Raw genomic sequence first — 20,113 nt, 5'->3', positions numbered from 1 at the left:
CCTATCCTCCCAAACTGCACCAAGTTCATTAAATATCTGTCAAATCAGATGTCATTGGAAAAAATCTCTTTTAATAATGGCTGGATTTTTAAAAATATTTACTCTTTCCAATAGCCTAATGGATTATACCACTAAAATAAGTTGTAGGAGGCATATATTTGTTCTGGTCTCCAATCTCACAAGTGGCTTCCCCGGTGGCTCAGATGGTAAAGAATCTGCTGCCAGTGTAGAAGATTAAGGTTTGACCATTGGGTTAGGAAGAGCTCCTAGAGAAGGAAATGGCAACTCACTCCAGTATTCTTGCCTTGGAAATCCCAAGGACAGAAGAGCCTGGCAGGAGACAGTCCATGGGGTTGCAAAGAGTCAGACACAACTTAGAGACTAAGCACATACGTGTGCCAATCCCACAAAACTTAAGGAGATCTGTGGACTGGAGGATGCTTTACTGGGCGATGGGGCGAAGTCCACTGTGGGTGATTAGCTCAAGCTCAATCTGCACAGGCTCAGAGGAAGCAGACCTGGAAAAGCCGATGCCTATAGGGAGGGCATAGCCTCACGCTCCTGATGGTCCTTGTTCCTAGAATGAATACTTGCACATGAGTGGCCTGCGGAGATTTGTGGAAGAGAAGATACAGTTGCTGGAGAAGGCCATTGACCAGTGTTTCGCCCACATAGCTCAGCCCCTGCAAGAAGGGATCTGGAACGCCAGGAGTTCCTACCGACGCATCCTTGGGGCGTGCCTGGTGGTGAGTGACCCCCTAAAGGGAAAAACCATGATATTTGGTGAGGTCTGTCTGATCCCTTGCCTACTTTTCTACTATCCCATTGCTTTCCAGAGAAATAAAGAGCTAGAAGAGATTGGGAGAGAGTGAAAATTGCACACAGGAAAGCATATTGAGTAACTGTTTGACTATGCATTGCAAGGATGCAGGGAAAGGTACATGGTTAGGGAGATTTAGGATCTGAGGGTCTTGCTTTGAATGCCAGCCCCACCAAACACCCTTTCTGTAGGCCTGGGTGAGGCCCTAAACCCACTTAAGCCTGTTGGATTTTTCTTCTATAAAATGGGGATGATAAATACTTGTCTAGTCTATTTCACAGGGTTGATGTAAGTATCAATTAGATACACAATAAGAAAGCATCCTGTAATCTCTCACTTGGCGTACAAATTGTTGTTTTATCTTTTAATTAGTTATGGGTGGTTTCTAAGGGATGGCTAGGAGGAGGAGATGGTTAGATAGCATCACCGACTCAACAGACATGAATTTGAGTGAACTCTGGGAGATAGTGGAGGATAGAGGAGTCTGGTGTGCTGCAGTCCATGGGGCTGCAGAATCAGACACGACTTAGCAACTGAACAACAAGGGATGGGAGATAAGAAATGTGTATTGTTGTTTAAGCCATGAAGTTTGGGGTAACTGGTTTCATAGCAATAGGTAACTAAGTGACCCTAGGGAGAACTGTTTCCATAGGATGGTAGAAGATCCCAGATCAAAACAGTGAATGAGTAAGTGGGTGCTGAGCAAGTGAAGGCAGGAAGTGGGGACCAGTCCTCTGAGATGACGTACCTGGGGAGGAAGGAGCAGCATCAGGTATCTTCAGCTGTCACTAGGGCTCTATCCTAGGAACTATCCCCTCTCTCCTTAGCCCTTCAATGGCTTCTTTCTCTGGACTACAGACACACCTGGGCAGTTCCTATTGGATAAGCAACTTGCCTTTGTGATCAGACATTTGGGCAGATATGTATATACTAACATCATAACGTTATATGACATAGTAAAATAACCTAAATGTCTAGTGATAAGAGAATGGTTAAGTGCATTATGATGCATCCATATGATATTATGTGGTTGTTAAAATATTTTTTGGAAGTATTTGCAATGAATTCAGGAAATGCTCATTTTATAATATTAGGAGAAATGGCAGAATATTAAAATACAGATAGCTAGACAGGATAGATAGATGTGGGTAGATATAGTATGCTGCCAGTTGTACCATGCTACAACAGCCATTAACTTAAAATATATTCTCCTAAAACATAGATCACTGATTAATGATCACAAGTGCTTCCCTGGTGGCTCAGATGGTAAAAGAATCTGCCTGCAATGCAGGAGACCTGGGTTCAATCCCTGGGTCGGGAAGATCCCCTGGAGGAGGAAATGGCAACCCACTCCAGTATTCTTGCCTGGGAAATCCCCATGGACTGAGGCGCCTGGAGGGCTACAGTCCATGGGGTTGCAAAGAGTCAGACACAACTGAGCAACTAAATAACTACAATGCCGATCACAAGGCCCTCTACTGACATTCTGGTCAGTGCTAACATATTTTATATTCTCTTATTCTTCTACTGAGAATCACCATGCGGCTAAAATCTGTTGACTCTAAAAGCTCTAGCTTCATAATAATTTTTTTTCTTCTCATTTGTGAATTTATGTTTCTGGGAAAAATATGACAAAGATATACACATCAAATCACATTTTATCAAATATTTAATAAAAAATACAAAACTCTGGGCTGTGCTTGGAAAATCTGAAACATACTTGCAGTGGAGTCAGAGCACATTTGTATTTAAGAACTGCTCATTTAACACATGTTTACCAAGCATGACATATGCCAGGACCAGACGGTGAGGACGTCATGATGGATGAGACGCTGGGCTTAATCTCAACCAGCTGATGATCCATCGAAGCAGCCTGATGAGTAAAGAGACAAATGCTGAAGCTGCTGTATGTGAGCAAAGACAGTAGAGGATGCTTTGGGAGCTCAGAGTGGAAGCTCCTGCTGACCAGAGGTGTGACTGCTATCCTCTTGTGTAGCTTAATAATGACTAGCTTAATTGGAAGATCATGTCTCTACTCTTCCCAGTAATTCTTGCTTACAGTGTTTGGGATCTAGACTAAAACATCCCCAATAGATCCTAAACTAGTACTCAAGTATTATTGATAATTTCATTTTACTAAAATTTAGACTAATTGAATGAGCTTCCCCGGTGCCTCAGTAGTAAAGAATCCAACCGCAAAGCAGGAGATGCAGGAATGTGTGTTTGATCCCTCTGTTGTGAAGATCCCTTGGAAGACAAAATACCTACCCACTCCAGTATTCGTGTCTAGAGAATCCCCTGGACAGAGGAGCCTGGTGGGCTACAGTCCATGGGGTCACAAAGAGTCGGACATGTCTGACTGACTGAGCATGCACGTGCACACACACACACGAGGCAGGGTACGTCTGATTCCATGAATTCTAGGTACCCACTAACTCTGTTATCTTACTGTTTATCCAGAGGAGTAGAGGAAACCAGGGCTTTCACCAGACTCTGAAAGCGGTTTGCCTGAAAAATGGCATCTATGCCTCCAGGACTCTTGCAAGAATTGATCTGAATGAAGCCATCACACAGCCCATCTACGAACAGATTGATCCCATTTTTGGGCGCATTTTTAGGTAAAGGAATCCATTTGGCTCCTCTCTGAACAAACATCCTAAGAATGCCTGGGCCAGAGTCTCATCTTCAAGAATTTGTTCTTGGGATCTGGAAGGGTCCAGAGTAGCTTGCAACTTGAGGAGGAAAACTCAGTCTTTGGCAAAACACAAAAGCCTTCTTGGTTGGGTTTACTTAAAATTTTCCGGTGGTGACCCGGAGTGCAGCTGGAGACACTACTTTGAGACTAATGTTATAATTCCTGTTATTTTTCAAATATCTCCTACAGGCAGCAGGGGATCCATTTTCTTATGGACCTGGGCCCAGGATAGGGTATTTTGGTTGGAGAGTGTGGACTTAAGGAAACACACAGTCTTCATAAATTTCCCTGAGTGAGAAAAGGAAAAATGGCTCAGGATGACTCTGCTTGTTCTTTGACACATGGCATGGGGTTTGGGGCCTGAGCCTTCACAGCGCCTGCTCCTTCCCTTCTTCCTTGGCCTCCAAAACCTCCTTCCACAGAAACAGAGTCTTCTATTCCTCACCTGTCTTCAGTCTCCATCCTTCACCTGGCCCGCCACCTATTTGAACCATTCAACTTTTGCTCAATGCTCCCTGCCCCCCAACCTTCCTTTAAATTTGTTTTTCATCATGCCATTCCACCTATGCCCACTCATCCTGTTTACATGTCTGTAGGGTAAACTCCAAATTCCTTAGAATAGACTTCAAGACATTCCACCTGCCTCCAATTGGCCTTTCCCACCCCTCCTTGCCACCCCCGCCCCCCGCCATTTTACCAATCTGAGGGCAGCAGAGAGTTACTGAGACATGCCAGGAACTATGCTAAGCACTTTGCATGCATCATGTTATCATATCCTCCCAAGAACCCTCTGAAGTGGCTCTGCTCTTTTTGCAAGTGAACACACTGCCATTGGGAGGAATCACACAGCTTTCCCGGCCCCTTGACGCACAGGTAGAGATCTAGGACTTCAAGCCTCTGCCCTCTTCTCTGCTCACCTGCTCACCTCATACCCCTGGGATGTCCTGAAACTTAGTTCACTATGTCATCCCTGGGGAGAATGCTGCCTCCTCCTTTTCACCTCCCTAAACCTTACACAGGCTTCCTGGTGGCTCAGTGGTAAAGAATCTGCAGAATCGCCTGCAATGCAGGAGACATTGGGCTCAATCCTTGGTCAGGAAGATCCCATGGAGGAAATGGCAACCCACTCCACTATTTTTGCCTGGAGAATTCCATGGACAGAGGAGCCTGGCAGGCTTCAGTCCATGGTGTGACTAAGAGTCAGACATGACTCAGTGACTAAACAACAGCAAACCTTGCCCATCTTTTAAGGTGTAGTTCATCCCACCCTTTCAAGTGGGAACATTTGAGTAGCAGAAGGACTCTGAGTTTTGAGGTCAAACAGATCAGTGTCTAAGGCCTGACCCTGCTACTCACTAGCCATGTGACTTTGAACACATTCTAGCAACCATTTCCAAACTTCAATTTCCTCATCCATAAAATGGGTGTCATTGCACTGACTTCATAGGTTTTATATCAAGGGCCTAGCACAGCACAGTGCTTGGAACATTATAGAAATTTTATAACTAATGATCTCATCCCCCTTCTCTTAAAAATGAGTAAAAGAATACCAGCTAGTTAATTCTTTGTTTTAATCCCACAATAGCTGCTGCTATCTCTTAACATTTTACTTTGCTTTCCTCAGGTCTGGGAAGCCCACTGATGGTTCAGCTCTGATCCCCCACATAGATGCTTTTAAGCTCTCTCTGCAGGAGAAGATGACTGAAATTGGGATAAGAAATGGCTGGAAATATGACAGCTATAAAAATACTTTCCTGATCCAGGAGGTAAGATCCTTATAAAGTGAAGAGGGCGATGAGTTTAGGTAGTGGTTTTCTTCCCAGCAGGATTTTGGAGGTTGCCTGTTTTTCCCTACTTGTTCCCTTGGAGTGTCTAGGCTCTGGGTAGGCCTAATAATAGATGCTATGAGATCCAGAACATAGCAGGATGGAGGAGAGAGAAGTGATCCTGGAGGCAGTAAGCTTTGTTCCCCTGAAAAGCAGCCAATCATAAGTGCTGAGATTGTCATACAGACTCAGTTCCCAGGAAGTATCTTCGAAGAGTCTTTAGCTATATAAACATTTGAATCCACTTTTAACAGACTCACTGACTTCATTTTTGCCAATATCATGAAATACCATCCACGGCAGTGAAGTTTAAAGAAATGTCATTTTTTTGCAGATTACTTTTTAGTTTTGAATCCTCAAGACTCTTATGTGGGACTCATTTTCTTAGTCTGGGCTGTCTTAGTCTATTTGGGCTGCTATAACAAAATACCATAGACTGGGAAGCTTACAAACAACAGACATTTCTCAGTATTCTGGAGGCCAGAAGTACAGGATCAAGGTGCAGGCAGATTTGGTGTCTGCTTGGGCCCACTTGCTGGTTTAGGGGTGGCTGTCTTTTTGCTGTGTGCTTACGTGGCAGAAGGGCACAGAAGCCCTCTAGGGTCTCTTCTATAAAGGGCATCATCCCAACTGAGAGGGCTCCATCTTGAGTCCTAAAAGCCTCCCAAAGGCCCTACCTCCTAAAGCCATCACACCGAATTTGTGCTCAATCAGTTGTGTCTGACTCTTTGCAACCCATGGACTCTAGACCGCTAGGCCCCTCTGTCCGTGGGATTCCCCAGGCAAGAATACTGGAGTGGGTTGTCATTTCCTTCTCCAGGGGATCTTTCCGACCCAGGGACTGAACCAGGTCTCTTCTACTGCAGGCAGATTCTTTACCATCTGAGCCATCACATTGGGGTTTAAGATTTCAGTGTAAGAATTTTGGAAGACCTGACTATGCACAGGCCCACAGCACAGGCTCAGCCCAAATTACACAAGAATCACCTGTGCCCCCTTACCCTTCCCACGGATGCCCCATCCCATAACCATGCGTGCCCCTGAGTCCAACTCTGCAAATACTTACTGAGTTGTCTGAGGCACCAGACACTACGGGAAGCGTTTGGGGTGTAAAGATGCTTAAGACAAAGTTTTGGAACTTCCCTGGTAGTCCAGTGGTTAAGACTCCGTGCTCCCAATGCAGGTGGCCTGGGTTCCGTCCCTGGTTGGGGAACTAAGAGCTCATATGCTACAAAGCATGGCCAAAAAAAAAAAAAAGACAAGACAAGGTTCCTGCCTGTGAGGGAGGAGCTCACAGCCTGGTAGCGGAGGAGATGGGAACAGCCAACAGGAACCCCGGCAGGGGAAATGGTACAGCCCTCGGAAACCCCTGCCTTGCTTCTGTCAAGGGACTGTCACAAATGGCCTTTTGTTGATGTGGATTCTCAGATAAGTGCCATCCTGGGAGGCCTGGAGGAACACATCCTCAGAAAGAAGAGGAAGATCTATGAGTCTCTCACCACGTCTGTTCAGAACGACCTGAAGCCCTGTTATGAAGGTGGGGGCCCCAAGGGCAATGTTTCTGCCTCCTCCGGGGTCTGCCAGCTCCTTTAGCGTCCTGTCTGCTGTTCCCTCCTTAAAGCATTTGTCCTTCTATGTCCTAAGCCCCCATAACACTCTTGGTCTGCAAGTTAAAACCCAACAATTGCAAACGGGTGGGGAGAGGTCAGTCATGAACCGCTTTTATCTGTTTCCACTTCTTTCCATCCACCCTTCATCTAGACATCTTGCTTCTCTCTGCGTTGCATCGCAGCTAATTAAACTATAAAAGCCATTTATTGAATTCTTGTTCTTATTTTAAGTATCTGTAAACTCACTTGTCAACTTTTTCTTGGCTTGTTAGTCCCATTGATTTTGTTCTGGGGTGGGAGGTGGAATTTGGAATTTCGTAACCTTCTGCTTACTCCTTAGGTTTTCTACATGAAAATGATCAAATATTGATTTTTTTGTATTATGTTATTCTATTTCCACAGTGTATAAAATGGTGCTACATATGTGACTATATATATACAAATACGTATGGTTATGTAGCTGTGTATACGTGTGCTCAGTCGTGTCTGAGTCTTTGTGACCCTATGGATTATAGTCCACCAGGCTCCTCTGTCCATGGAGTTTCTCAGGCAAGAAGACTGGAGTGGGTTGCTGTTTCCTACTCCTGGGGATCTTCCTCACCCAGGGACTGAACCCATGTCTCTTGACTCTCCTGCATTGCAGGCAGATTTTTTAACCACTGTGCCACCTGGGAAGCCCCAGGTGTGTCTATATGTGTGTCTGTATGTATATGCATATGTGTGTGTATGTATAGTTGGTTTGCTTGTCTTTATTTCTGATGCTAAGGATATCTAAGCAAGTCCTTGTTGAGGTGTTACTGTGGCTGTCATTTTTGCCAGAGGCCGCACAGATCACAGGCAAAAAAGCATGTGAAAGAATGAAAGATGTCCTCAGAAGAGGGGTGGACCGGCAGGTGGCTGAGGGCATGTTCGAACGGGCGCAAGAAAGGATGCAGCACCAGTTCCAGCAGCTGAAGGTATTCGACTTATGCAGTTTGCATTCCGGTCCCAGAGGACTCCTTGGGGAGCACGGGAAGGAGGGGCAGAGATGGAGGAATTAGTAGTTGTTTGAGCCCAGATAGAGCCAAATGCCTTCTGCAAAGTGGGCTCGACTGATGCCCATGATGCCGGGGTAGGGGCCAGCCTCCACCCTGCTTCCACCTCTACCGCCATCACGTGCTGGCTCGCGCTTGTCTCAGTCTGTGACTTCAGAAACTCAGTGCCTCCAGCTGTCTCCTGCATCTTTCTCTTTCCTGAGTCATCACTAAGATCACTGTGATATCTCGGGGACCCTAAGCACTTCACAAACATGAGCTTATTGAATCCCCAACAAGTCGGTGAGATAAGGTGCTACAATCGTTCCCACTTTACAGATGAGAAAACTGAGGCAGACAGAGGTGTATCAACAGGTCACAGAGCTAGCAAGTTACAAGTGTGGGAATTTGGGACCAGGTAACCTAGCTCTGCTGCTGCTACTGCTTAGTTGCTTCAGTTGTGTCCAACTCTGTGCAACCCCATAGACGGCAGCCCACGAGGCTCCCCCGTCCCTGGGATTCTCCAGGCAAGAACACTGGAGTGGGTTGCCATTTCCTTCTCCAATGCATGAAAGTGAAAAGTGAAAGTGAAGTCGCTCAGTCGTGTTGGACTCTTAGCGACCCCGTGGACTGCAGCCCACCAGGCTCCTCCATCCATGGGATTTTCCAGGCAAGAGTACTGGAGTAGGGTGCCATTGCCTTCTCCGAACCTGGCTCTAGAAATAGTATTATCTCAAGACATACTTTTAAAAAAAATATTTATTTGACTGCACCCAGTCTTAGTTGCAAGATTTAGTTCCCTGACCAGGTATCAAACCCAGGCCTCCTGCATTGGGAGCATGGAGTCTTAGCCACTGGACCACCAGGGGAGTCCCCAGATCTTTTTAATGAGGGAAAATGTCCTGTCTACATAAAATACCTATAGATAAATGCCAGCCAACTCTTATAGATCTGCTCATTACAGTACCTGGCATAGATTTTGGTGAGATTCTGTCCCCTCTCAGAAGACAGTTCCTGACAGTTTCCTTGAAACCAAGTGCTCTGTCAAGTACACCTGGACATCCAGCCCCAGTCCTGGGTCTCTTAGTTTGTCAGCCTCCTCTGCAAGTAATATAAATTCTTTGCTTTAGTCCAAGCTACTGCTAGCCCCTCCCTGGCCAATAGCATTTCCAAATTCATCAGCCTCAGTCCAGGCTTAGCTGACCTCTCCCAGCCTCCCAAGGACCCAGCTCCTTGCTATTTCCATCCACCTCTGGACCAACCTGCTTCCTGAAACATCTCCAATCTCTTATGCACAATCTCCTCTCCTCCCATCACCGCAGTTTTGGAAAATCCCTTTCTCCACGACACGAAGCATGTTATTTCTCTTGGATGGGGCTAAGAGGTATCTCATTTACCAGTAGCAGTGTAGTTTCCATCATCTCACATATTACCGCTGCCTACAAATACCTGCAGAAAATTTGCCAAATTCTATAGCTGCCTATCCCCACTGAGTACATAAAAACTGGCCTTTTGGCCTTTCAGGTGCCTAAGAAAACAATTGCACTGAAAAACGATGAGCACATTGATCATGTACAAATGTATCTTAAATGACAGACATGCGAGAAGGTGCCACTGGGCGAGACCACAGAGGGTTCCCGTTCTCCGATCTCACAGACAGTGAAGCTAAGGGCCAAAGTCACTAGCACAAGGTTCACAGATGCAGCTGAGACTAGAACTTTGGTCCAATGCATTGGTGAAAAGATCATGTCTTGGAGTCAGGAGGTGAAGGTTCAGAACTAGGCTCTGTCAGCATAGTGGAGAGTCGAGTGTTTTTCAGCAAGAGATGGTTGGAAGAAGGAAATGGTTTTTGCTGATAAAAGGACTGAGAGTAGCAAGGAGACAAATCTCAGGCAGTTGGAAAGTTATGTATTAATGGTTTGTTATGAAAAGCAGGAGGTCGACAAACATTTAGGCAGTGACTAAACTCACGGTGGGACAAGAGGATGATGATCAGTGCTTTGCCTCTTTTTCTGCTTGTGTGGCATCTGTTCTCCTCCCCGCAACCCCCACCTCCACTATGCCTCCCTGCATCCTCATTACTCCTGATTTGGCTCTTCAGCATCAGAGTACAATCACCGAGTCTAGGAAAGGAGCTATGAAGGCAGGTGGGACCCCTCAGAAATGTTGTCCTGATGCCTCTAGTCACCCAGGGTATCCTCAGGGGGTCCACCCTTGGACTTGACTTTGGTTTCAGCAACCCTGGTCCCTACACTCTCTGGTTGGGGAATGGGGTGGGGTCCCTTTCATAAGATTCCTTCCCCTTGAGACTGCACCATCGTAACAGAATGACTGTCCTTTGTCATGTAGAATGGAATCACGGAGAAGGTGAAGGGCAGCATCGCTACCATGCTGACCCTGGCTTCGTCCCCAGGGGATGGGCTCTACAAGGAGCTTGCAGGTAAATACATACGACCTTTGTGTACTTGGGAGCAAGACAAACGGCCTCAGGGTTCTGGTCTCCCTTCTTGGTCACAGTCTTGGCTCCCATCACTGGCCAGCTCAAGGTAGGGGAGTCTGAGTCATGCTATGGGGCATAGAGGTGCAAAGGGGATTGAAGAGGCTTTTGGATCAATGCCAGAGCCAACCCCAAGGTCAGCCTGAACTGTCCCTTCACAGGGACTGTGTGTGTCAGGGTTCTCCAGAGAAACAGGACAACAGGATGTGTATGTCTCCCACACACACAAACACACATAAGGAGATTCATTTTAAGGAACTGGCTCATGCAACTAGGAAAGGTTCATGAGTCCATGTGATAAGGGAGGCCAGCAGGCTGGAGACTCAGGAAAGACTTGCAGTTCAAGTCCAAGAGCAGTCTTCCAGAGAACCAGGAAGAGCCATTGCTGCAGATGAAGTCTAAAAGCAGTCTTCAGGAGAATTCCCTCTTGCTCAGGAAAGACCCGCCTTTTGTTCTAGGCAGACTTTCAGCTGATTAAATGAGGCCCACCTACATTGCAGAGGAGAATCTGCCTTACTCAGAGGCCACTGATTTAAATGTAAATCTCATCCAAAAATACACTCACAAAAACATCCAGAATAGTGTGTGACCAACTATCTGGGCACCGTAACTCAGACAGGTGGAGACATAAAATTAACCATCACAAGGATATCATCTAGTAGCAGACCATAGGCTAAAAACCCAAGATGCCAAAATGGAGCAAATGCACTAGAATTTAGAATGGGGACAGCTGGGAGGAGAGGGAGTGGAGTAGGAGAGAGATGCCTGGAAAAGGCTGGGGGAGGTCTGGCATGGGGTGTGCTTTGTATCTCCTTCCACTGAGCACTTGCGAAGCCTTGGTCAAGACCCACTGATTTCCCAGACTTATTCTATGGGTAGGTTTGTGTTTATTTTGAAGGTGCCCACTATGATCAGATAAGCCTTAAGAGCAACAATGCCTGGTTTGATCAAGTTGTTCATAAAATACACTGATTGGACCATCTAATCTCTAAGCTCCATTCCTGAGCTCATATTCTGGGACAGTTGACCCAAGTCAGAACAGGATTCTCAAGGAATCTGTTTCCTGGGGACATTTCTGAAAAGGACACTAACTCCTGATGCTCTTCTGTAGATGTCAAAAGTGAATACAAAGAGATGGAGAAGCTGCACAGAAGCCTGAGAGAGGTTGCTGAGAATGCAGTGCTGCGGAGGGGCATGCAAAACTTCCTTCTGAGAATGTCCCCCAGCAAAGCTGGCCCCCCAAAAACATAAGATTTAATTCTTGGGGCTTAGCCCCAAGGGGATGGAATACCAGCCTAGAGACAATCAGATTTACTTGTGTTGGTTAAAAGCTAATAAAGAACATCACCCAACTCTGGGAACTTTATAGGCAATAGAAAATCTGTATATGGTTACTTTTGGCATAAAGTCGAGTACAGAACACATCATTTCATTTTTATTCTATTGCCAATGAAACCCTCAGGAAGTTCTAAAGTTTTAGGGATGAGAAACTTGTGCCTCACGGAAGAAAAATACCTAAAGAGTGAAAAACTTATTTGTGGAGTCTAAAATATGACACAGATGCACTTATTTACAAAACAGAAGGAGACTCACAGACATCAAAACCAACTTACGGTTACCAAAGAGGAAGTGGGGTAAAGAGGGAGAAATTAGGGGTCTGAGATTAGCAGATACAAAATACTATATGTAAAACAGATAAACTACAAAGTCCTACTGTATGGCACAGGGTATCCTGTAGTAAACCATTATGTTAAAGAAGATGAAAAAGAATATATACATATATACACACATATGTGTGTGCATATATATTATATACATTTATGTATACAATATATATGTATACAATATATGTGTGTGTGTATATATGTACATATATATATATCTGATTCACCTTGCTGTACTACAGAAACTATCACAACACTGTGAATCATTGTTATTATAATCACTTCAATTATAATAATTTTAAAAAAGACTCTCTAGTTTGGTTCTTGGTCTGACCCATGGACTCCATCACAAGTTCTAAGTCATAGCCGATCCATCTGCCCAGGAAATGGGACACTGGCTAGAATTAAGCAGAATGCTACCATCAGAAACATCACGACTGGGGTTCAGGGTAGCCCTTGATTCTGGAGGAGACAAGAGGAAAAGGTATGTTGCTCAGAAGACTGGGAGGTGGGCAGGGAAAAGAATAGTTTTCGAAAACACAGCTTTAAATGCTGCACAGTATTCTGATGTATAGATGTGTTTTGCTGTTGTGTAGTCACTAAGTCATGTCCAAATCTTTGTGACCCCGTGGACTGCAGCCCACCAGGCTCCTCTGGCCATGGGAATTCTCCAGGCAAGAATGCTGGAGTGGGTTGCCATTTCCTTCTCCAGGGGATCTTGCCAACGCAGGGATTAAACTCATGTATCCTGTGTCTCCTGCACTGGCAGGCAGATTCTTTACCTGGGAAGCCCATACTACCATTTATCTTACCATTATTCTATTGCTGGACGTTTAGATGGTGCTGTTTTTCACCACTGTAGATAATATTATAGAGAATACTCTCATACAGCTATCTCTGTCTCTCTCTCTGATTTTTTTAAAGAGATAGACAACCTTATAGATGATTTCAAATACAATTTTAAAAATTAGAATTCCTGTGTATACACAGTATTCTAAAAATCAGAATGAAAGGAGAGTATTCCAACTTATTTATGAAGAAAATTTTAACCATGATACTTAGAACAGTGATTATAAGAAAGAAAAACTAGTAAGAATTTTGAATTATGTCTCAGTTCAGTTGCTTAGTTGTGTCTGACTCTTTGCGACCCCATGGACTGCAGCATAGCAGGCTTCCCTCTCCTTCACCAACTCCTGGAGCTTGCTCAGACTCATGTCCATCGAGTCACTGATGCCATCCAACCATCTCATCCTCTGTCGTCCCCTCTTTTCCTGCCCTTAGTCTTTCCCAGCATCAGGGTCTTTTCCTATGAGTCAGTTCTTCGCGTCACGTAGCCAAAATATCACAGCTTCAGCTTCAGCATCAGTCCTTCCAATTGAATATTCAGGACTAATTTCCTTTAGGATTGACTGGTTTGATCTCCTTGCAGTACAAGGGACTCTCAAGAGTCTTCTCCAACACCAAAGTTCAAAAGCATCGATTCTTTGGTGCTCAGCTTTCTTTATAGTTCAACTCTCACATCCATATTATGTCTGCTGCTGCTGCTAAGTCGCTTCAGTCATGTCCGACTCTGCGCGACCCCATAGACGGCAGCCCACCAGGCTCCTCCATCCCTGGGATTCTCCAGGCAAGAACATTGGAGTGGGTTGCCACTGCCTTCTCCAATGCATGAAAGTGAAAAGTGAAAGTGAAGTTGCTCAGTTATGTCTGACTCTTTTCGACCCCATGGACTACAGCCTACTAGGCTTCTCCACCCATGGGATTTTCCAGGCAAGAGTACTGGAGTGGGGTGCCATATTATGTCTAGGTATCCAATTATGCTTGCTGCTGCTGCTGCTAAGTCGCTTCATTCGTGTCCGACTCTGTGTGACCCCATAGACGGCAGCCCAATAGGCTCCCCTGTCCCTGGGATTCTTCAGGCAAGAACACTGGAGTGGGTTGCCATTTCCTTCTCCAATGTATGAAAGTAAAAAGTGAAAGTGAAGTCGCTCAGTCATGTCTGACTCTTAGCAACCCCATGGACTGCAGCCTACCAGGCTCCTCCATCCATGGGATTTTCCAGGCAAGAGTACTGGAGTGGGGTGCCATTGCCTTCTCCGCCAATTATGCTTAGATATCCAAAATTTAAGCAACCCCAAATAAAAAATATATGCGTTTTCTACTGTGTAACTGATAAGTTATAGAATTGAGGAGTCCCAATTCCAAAATTCCTCTACCTCTGATTTTTATCTTTAGGATAAATTTTTTAAGAATTCCATTATAGGATCTGAGTAAAAGAGCACTTTAAAGTCTCAACTGTTCCAGAAAACCTGTCTGCTTACTAGCAGGAATGAGATTTCCTGTGTTACCATTTTTTAATACCATTTAAAAAAAATAAAAAATGGATATTATTGTTTTGTTCAGTAGGTTCACGGGATCAAATTTTTAATATTACCATCTTGTATTGTATGGGTTGTTACTGATACTGAAACCCTTTTTTGTGTTTATTGAAGTTTCTCCCACTTGAATTGTCCTTTCATAATCTTTTCTTTTGGCGTGGCTATCACTTCTTCTCATTTTTCTTTTTACTTTGAAAGAACTTCAAACTCTGAAAAGTTGCAACAGTACGAAGAACTCCCATCAACCCTGTATCAATATGCCAGCATTTTACCACACTTGCTTTATTATTCTTCAGTGGGAGTGTGTGTGCTTGTGCATACCTTTCTCAACTATTCCAGAGGAGTTGTATGTCTAGGCCCCTCCACCCCATAATATTTTAGTGTATTCCATAAAAACACGTATGTTCTCTTACATAACCCCAGTATAATGACCAAATTTGGGAAATTCAACATTAGTATAATATTATTGCCTTATCCACAGTCTATGTCTAAATTTCCTCAACTGCCCAGTTATGGCCTGGGCAGAGCAATACTTTTTCATCCAGCGTCCAACCCAGGATCAAGTATTTCACTTGCTTCCTTTAATCTCAGACATTTTCAAGGAACATAGGCCAGATGTTTTATAAAATGTTGGCTTGTCTGATGTTTCTTCGTGATTAGACTTGGATACCCTTGGCTAAAACAACCACTTAATTGCCTCATCCTTTTTAATGAACAGAGTCAGAACTCGCTGCTGAATGATGAGGGAGGCGTCTAGAAACTAAACACAGATGCGAGTCTAACCCGGGTGTCGAAGCGGGTCCCTCCCTTTTTGTCCGGCAGGGCGGTCCTCGCTAGTCTTGGCGGGGTGGGCAGGGAGGTTGAGGAGGATTTGGAATAACCCTCTTAGTCTCTTAGGCTTGGAATACTGCCTGCCGTGGCTGCTGGTGACGAGGGGGCACTGCCACGACGCTCTCACAATGCGGAGCAGAATGGGGAAGCAGGCAGGGGGCACTCAGCTCCATTGCAGCCTGTGGCATCAGGAGGCAAAAGCTTTGTTGGTCAAGTTCCTGGACTTTCCAGACTGGCTGACCTCCTGCAGGGCTGGGTGGGTCTCAGAGCACAGCAGCAGGAGGGCAGGAGGCATGACCCCTGCCACGAAGCAGAGGAGCCTGCCAAGCTTCGCTAACAGCTCAGAGGGTCAAGAATCTGCCTGCAATGCAGGAGACGTGGGTTCAATCTCAAGGTTGGGAAGATTCCCTGGAGAAGGAATTCGCAACCCACTCCAGTATTCTTGCCTGGGAAATCCCATGGACAGAGGAGCCTGGCGGGCTACAGTCCATGGGATCACAAAGTATCAGACAAGACTGAGCAGCTAAGCATGTGCAGAGGACCCTGCCAGACTGCTACTGCCCGCAGCCCCGTCTCCTGACCTCCCGTGGTCTCTCTTCCTCACGTTCTTTCTTCAGCAGCTCCCTTCAGGCCCCACACACCCTCTTTGGGGAATGCCACCCTTTGTCTACCTTCCAGTGAAAGTTTCAGAGCTCAGGTTTGGCCAGAGGGTAATGGAGACGCTCCTCTGCTCAAGTGTGTCAGTTCAAAAGCAGGGAGAAATGGGTCCTAAAGACTTAACTCCAGCATCTCCACCAGCAGGAACTATGGTCTCATCTGTGAGCAAGCACACTTCTCCAAAGCAACTATTACTTTTTAAAAGTAATCAAGTCTGGGGGCTGCACTGTCTCTGTTGCTGCGCACAGGCTTTCCCTAGTTGCAGTGAGTGGGGCTACTCTCTGTTGAGTTGCGTGGGCTTCTCACTGTGGTGGCTTCTGCTGTTGTGGAGCCCGGGCTCTAGGTGCACGGGCTTCAGTAGTCGTGGCACACGGGCATAGTTGCCCGGAGGCATGTGGGATCTTCCAGGACCAGGGATAAAACCCATGTTCCCTGCACTGGCAGGCGTATTCTTAATCACTGGGCCGCCAGGGAAGTCCAAAACTGACCATTAGTATTATTCTTGTAGTAACCAACACTGTCTTGTTTCACATGAGGAGAGCTTGCTCTTGGCCTCTGTTTCTTGGCAAGACTGTGCTAAGGTGCCTCTAATCCACCCTGTTCTGGGCTGATGTCACTAAAGCCACTGCTTGAACTGAAATGGGCTCTGCTATTCCCATCTCAACCTGGCAGGGCTGAGTTCATGGCACTTCTTTCTCATCCCCAGCTCTCTTCCTTAGGAGATGCCATGTGGATCCTGCCACAGTTACATCATCATCATAAGAAATGGTGACTCTGACTCACCTAAAATGTTAAATTATGCCAAGAAGCTCTGCTTACGAAAGGAGAGAAATCGATCATTTAAGAATGCACAGCACCGAAATTGTAAAAATTAAAAATGTTTCTACAAGGACCTACTTTACAGCACAGGGAACTATATATAATACCTTTAATACCTTGGGCTTCCCAGGTGGCTTAGATGGTAAAGAATCCACCTGCCACGCAAGAGACGCAGCTTCGATTCCTGGGTTGGGAAGATCCCCTGGAGAAGGAAATGGCAACCTACCCTAGTATTCTTGCCTGGGAAATCCCATGGACAGAGAAGTCTGGTGGTCTTACAGTTCATGGGGTGGCAAAAGAGTCAGACATGACTTAGCGACTAAACAATAACAATAACCTGTAATGAAAGAGAATTGAAAAACTATGTATTTATAACTGAATCACTTTGCTATATACCTGAAATTAACACCACACAGTAAATCAACTACACTTCAAAATTTTTTTTTTGTTTAAAACATGTAAAAATAAAAATGTTTCAGTGCTAAATAACATAGTGGAATGTGTAATTTGTGGAGCACTTCATGATCTGACAATATGGGATAAATGAAGTGCTTTTTTTAAGATTTTTTTTTAATGTGGACCATTTAAAGTCTTTATTGAATTTGTTACAACATTGCTTTTATGTTTTTGTTTTCCGGCCATGAGGCATGTGGGATCTTAGTGTCCCAACCAGGGATCAAACCTGCAACCCCTGCACTGGAAGGCTGATTCCTTTTTTTTTTTTTTTTTTGAAAGCATCTTACCATGCATAGTCTGTATTACTAGCTGACCTTCAGTTCCTTTGTTTCTTTTGCATTTCTCTCCATTCCAATTGAATTACCCAGAAAAATATAAATGTGTGCTGGTTTATTTTCTTCTATCTAAATACCACGTTACAACTCAGTACATCTTCCCTTCTCCCAGCCACATGGTTTAATCTGATTTAGGGATGAAGAGAAAATTGATAATGAGCCATAAAATCTGGATGAGGCTGTGTTCTAGACACCCTCGGTAATAAAAATCCCTTCAATTCTCAATTTTAAAGTGATGCTGCCTAGTCTTTATACAGGGCTTTTTATTGATTTTTGCTCCTGGCAGAAACATGTGGGTTCTTGCTTCTGGAAAGAAGACAAGTCACATGACTGTGGCCTTTGTCTTTTGGCATCACATGGAGAAAAAGGCAGATTTTGCTTTGAGTTAGGAAATGAGAAAAAGCTGTACACAGAGGTAGAAAGAAACCAGAGGCCTGTTGATTGGCTCTTTCTCTCTCTGAAATCAAAACCTGCTGTAGAAATTTTAAAAAACGTGGTAGAACTGTTGAAACTCTGGAACTACCGGTGAGACAGTTCAGTGTGATCGAAACATTCCTACACAAGCCCAGATTGGGTGGAGCTAACAGTAGGTAGCAGTAATTGATGACAATTACATATATCTATGCATGTATTTCTTTACATCTCACTGAGACTGTTCAATTTTCATTATTTTGATAATGGTATTTATTTATGCTTTTTGAATGAGCATCATAAAGGTGCCCAGAGAACTTAGGAGAAGCATGGATGAATGGAGTCAAGTTAGAAGCTTTTAACAGAGAATTAGAAAACAAAGAAGAACTAAACAGAGATGAAGAATCCAACAACTGAAATAAGATAAATACACTAGATGGAATCAATAGGGGATTAGGTGATACAGAAGAATAGATCAACACACTGTAAGTCAGAGTAGTGGAAATCACTGAAGCTGAACAGAAGAAAGAAAAAAGAATCAAAAGAAATGATGAACTTCTCTGGTGGCCCAGTGGTTAAGAATCCGTCTGCCAATGCAGGGAACACGGGTTTGATCCCTGATACAGGAAGATCCCACGTGCCCTCAAGGCAGCTAAACTCACGTGCCACAACTACTGAGCTCCTGTGCTCTAGAGCCTGTGCACCGCTACGAGGAGGAGCCCCCACTCTCCACAGCTAGAGAAAGCCCATGTGCAGCAACAAAGACCCAGCGCACCCCAAAGTAAATTAATTTTTAAAAAGGAAATGAGGACAGTTTAAGAGACTTCTGCTGCTGCTGCTGCTAAGTCGCTTCAGTCGTGTCCAACTCTGTGCGACCCCATAGACGGCAGCCCACCAGGCTCCGCCGTCCCTGGGATTCTCCAGGCAAGAACACTGGAGTGGGTTGCCATTTCCTTCTCCAATGCATGAAAGTGAAAAGTGAAAGTGAAGTCTCTCAGTCGTGTCCGACCCTCCTCGACCCCATGGACTGCAGCCTTCCAGGCTCCTCCATCCGTGGGATTTTCCAGGCAAGAGTACTGGAGTGGGGTGCCATTGCCTTCTCCGAAGAGACTTCTGAGGCAATACCAATCATACTAACATTTGTATTATAAGAGTCCCAGAGGGAGAAGGGAGAAAAGGGCAGGAAACATATTTCATCTTCAGACTTCTACAACTAGATTTATCTTGATGACCATTTTGAAGTGCACAGAAATATCAAATCACTATTTTGTACAACAGGAACGAACATAATGTTGCAGATCAATTATATTTCAAAAATTCATAGAAAAAGAGATAAGATTTGTGGTCACCAGAGGTGGGAAGTAGAAGGAGAATTGATGAAGGCAGTCAAAAGGTACAAACTTTCAGTTACAAGATAAGTAAATACTAGGGAGGTAATGAACAATATGATAAATATCATTAACACCGCTGTACGTTATATATGGAAGTTAGATTAAATCCTAAGAGTTCTCATCACAAGGAAAACCTTTGTTTCTAGTTCTTTAATTTTATGTTGATATGAGATGATGGATGTTCACTCAACATTGGGATAATCATTTCATGATGGATATAAGTCAAATCATTATGCATATATATACACATTACATGTGTACAGAGCTATGTGTCAATTACAGTAAATCACAGTAAAACTGGAATTAAAAGAGATTGTGAGACTTCCCTGGGAGTCCAATGGGTAAAACTCCAACGCAAGGGGCACAGGTTCGACCCCTGATTGAGGAACTAAGATCCTACATGCTGTGTCGTCCAGCCAAATAAAAAAAAAAAGAGAGAGAGAGAGACTGAATGCAATCTATAACTACCTTTTAAAAGTATTTAAAGTGCTGTTCTCTTGGGGTGTAGAGTTTTAGAAATAATGGTGATGGCCTAATAAGCAACAGATCAAATCAGACCCTACCCCGTGGTTTTTCTCCAGCTTTTATGGAAATCTCATTATGCCTGGAAAAGGGAACATATACACTCCTTGCTGTAAAAGATGCTAATAAAGACCTCAGCCACAAAACAATCAGATACATTGCACTTTCTTTTCCAGTGGGGAGAAATA

The 20,113-nt window shown here is 44.5% G+C and overlaps 1 protein-coding gene across 4 annotated transcripts in view; it reads left to right on the top strand.

Moving 5' to 3' along the window:
* The window catches only part of NUGGC (nuclear GTPase, germinal center associated), a 58,792-nt gene extending 38,742 nt beyond the window's left edge, over window positions 1–20,050 (top strand). The window contains exons 13-19 of one of the 4 annotated variants that reach the window (XM_070375998.1): window positions 582–746; window positions 3,281–3,438; window positions 5,140–5,281; window positions 6,770–6,878; window positions 7,771–7,907; window positions 10,314–10,404; window positions 11,573–20,050. In XM_070375998.1, coding sequence (XP_070232099.1) covers window positions 582–746; window positions 3,281–3,438; window positions 5,140–5,281; window positions 6,770–6,878; window positions 7,771–7,907; window positions 10,314–10,404; window positions 11,573–11,712 — 942 coding nt within the window. In that variant the 3' untranslated portion in view covers window positions 11,713–20,050. The remainder of the gene's footprint in view (window positions 1–581; window positions 747–3,280; window positions 3,439–5,139; window positions 5,282–6,769; window positions 6,879–7,770; window positions 7,908–10,313; window positions 10,405–11,572) is intronic. The other 3 variants (XM_070375997.1, XM_070376000.1, XM_070375999.1) reach the window with 3 other exon arrangements.
* The last annotated feature ends 63 nt before the right edge of the window (window positions 20,051–20,113 follow it).

This window comes from Bos mutus, chromosome 8, assembly GCF_027580195.1.
Source record: "Bos mutus isolate GX-2022 chromosome 8, NWIPB_WYAK_1.1, whole genome shotgun sequence".
Lineage (NCBI taxonomy): Eukaryota > Metazoa > Chordata > Mammalia > Artiodactyla > Bovidae > Bos > Bos mutus.
This window is presented reverse-complemented; position numbering and strand designations above follow the sequence as displayed.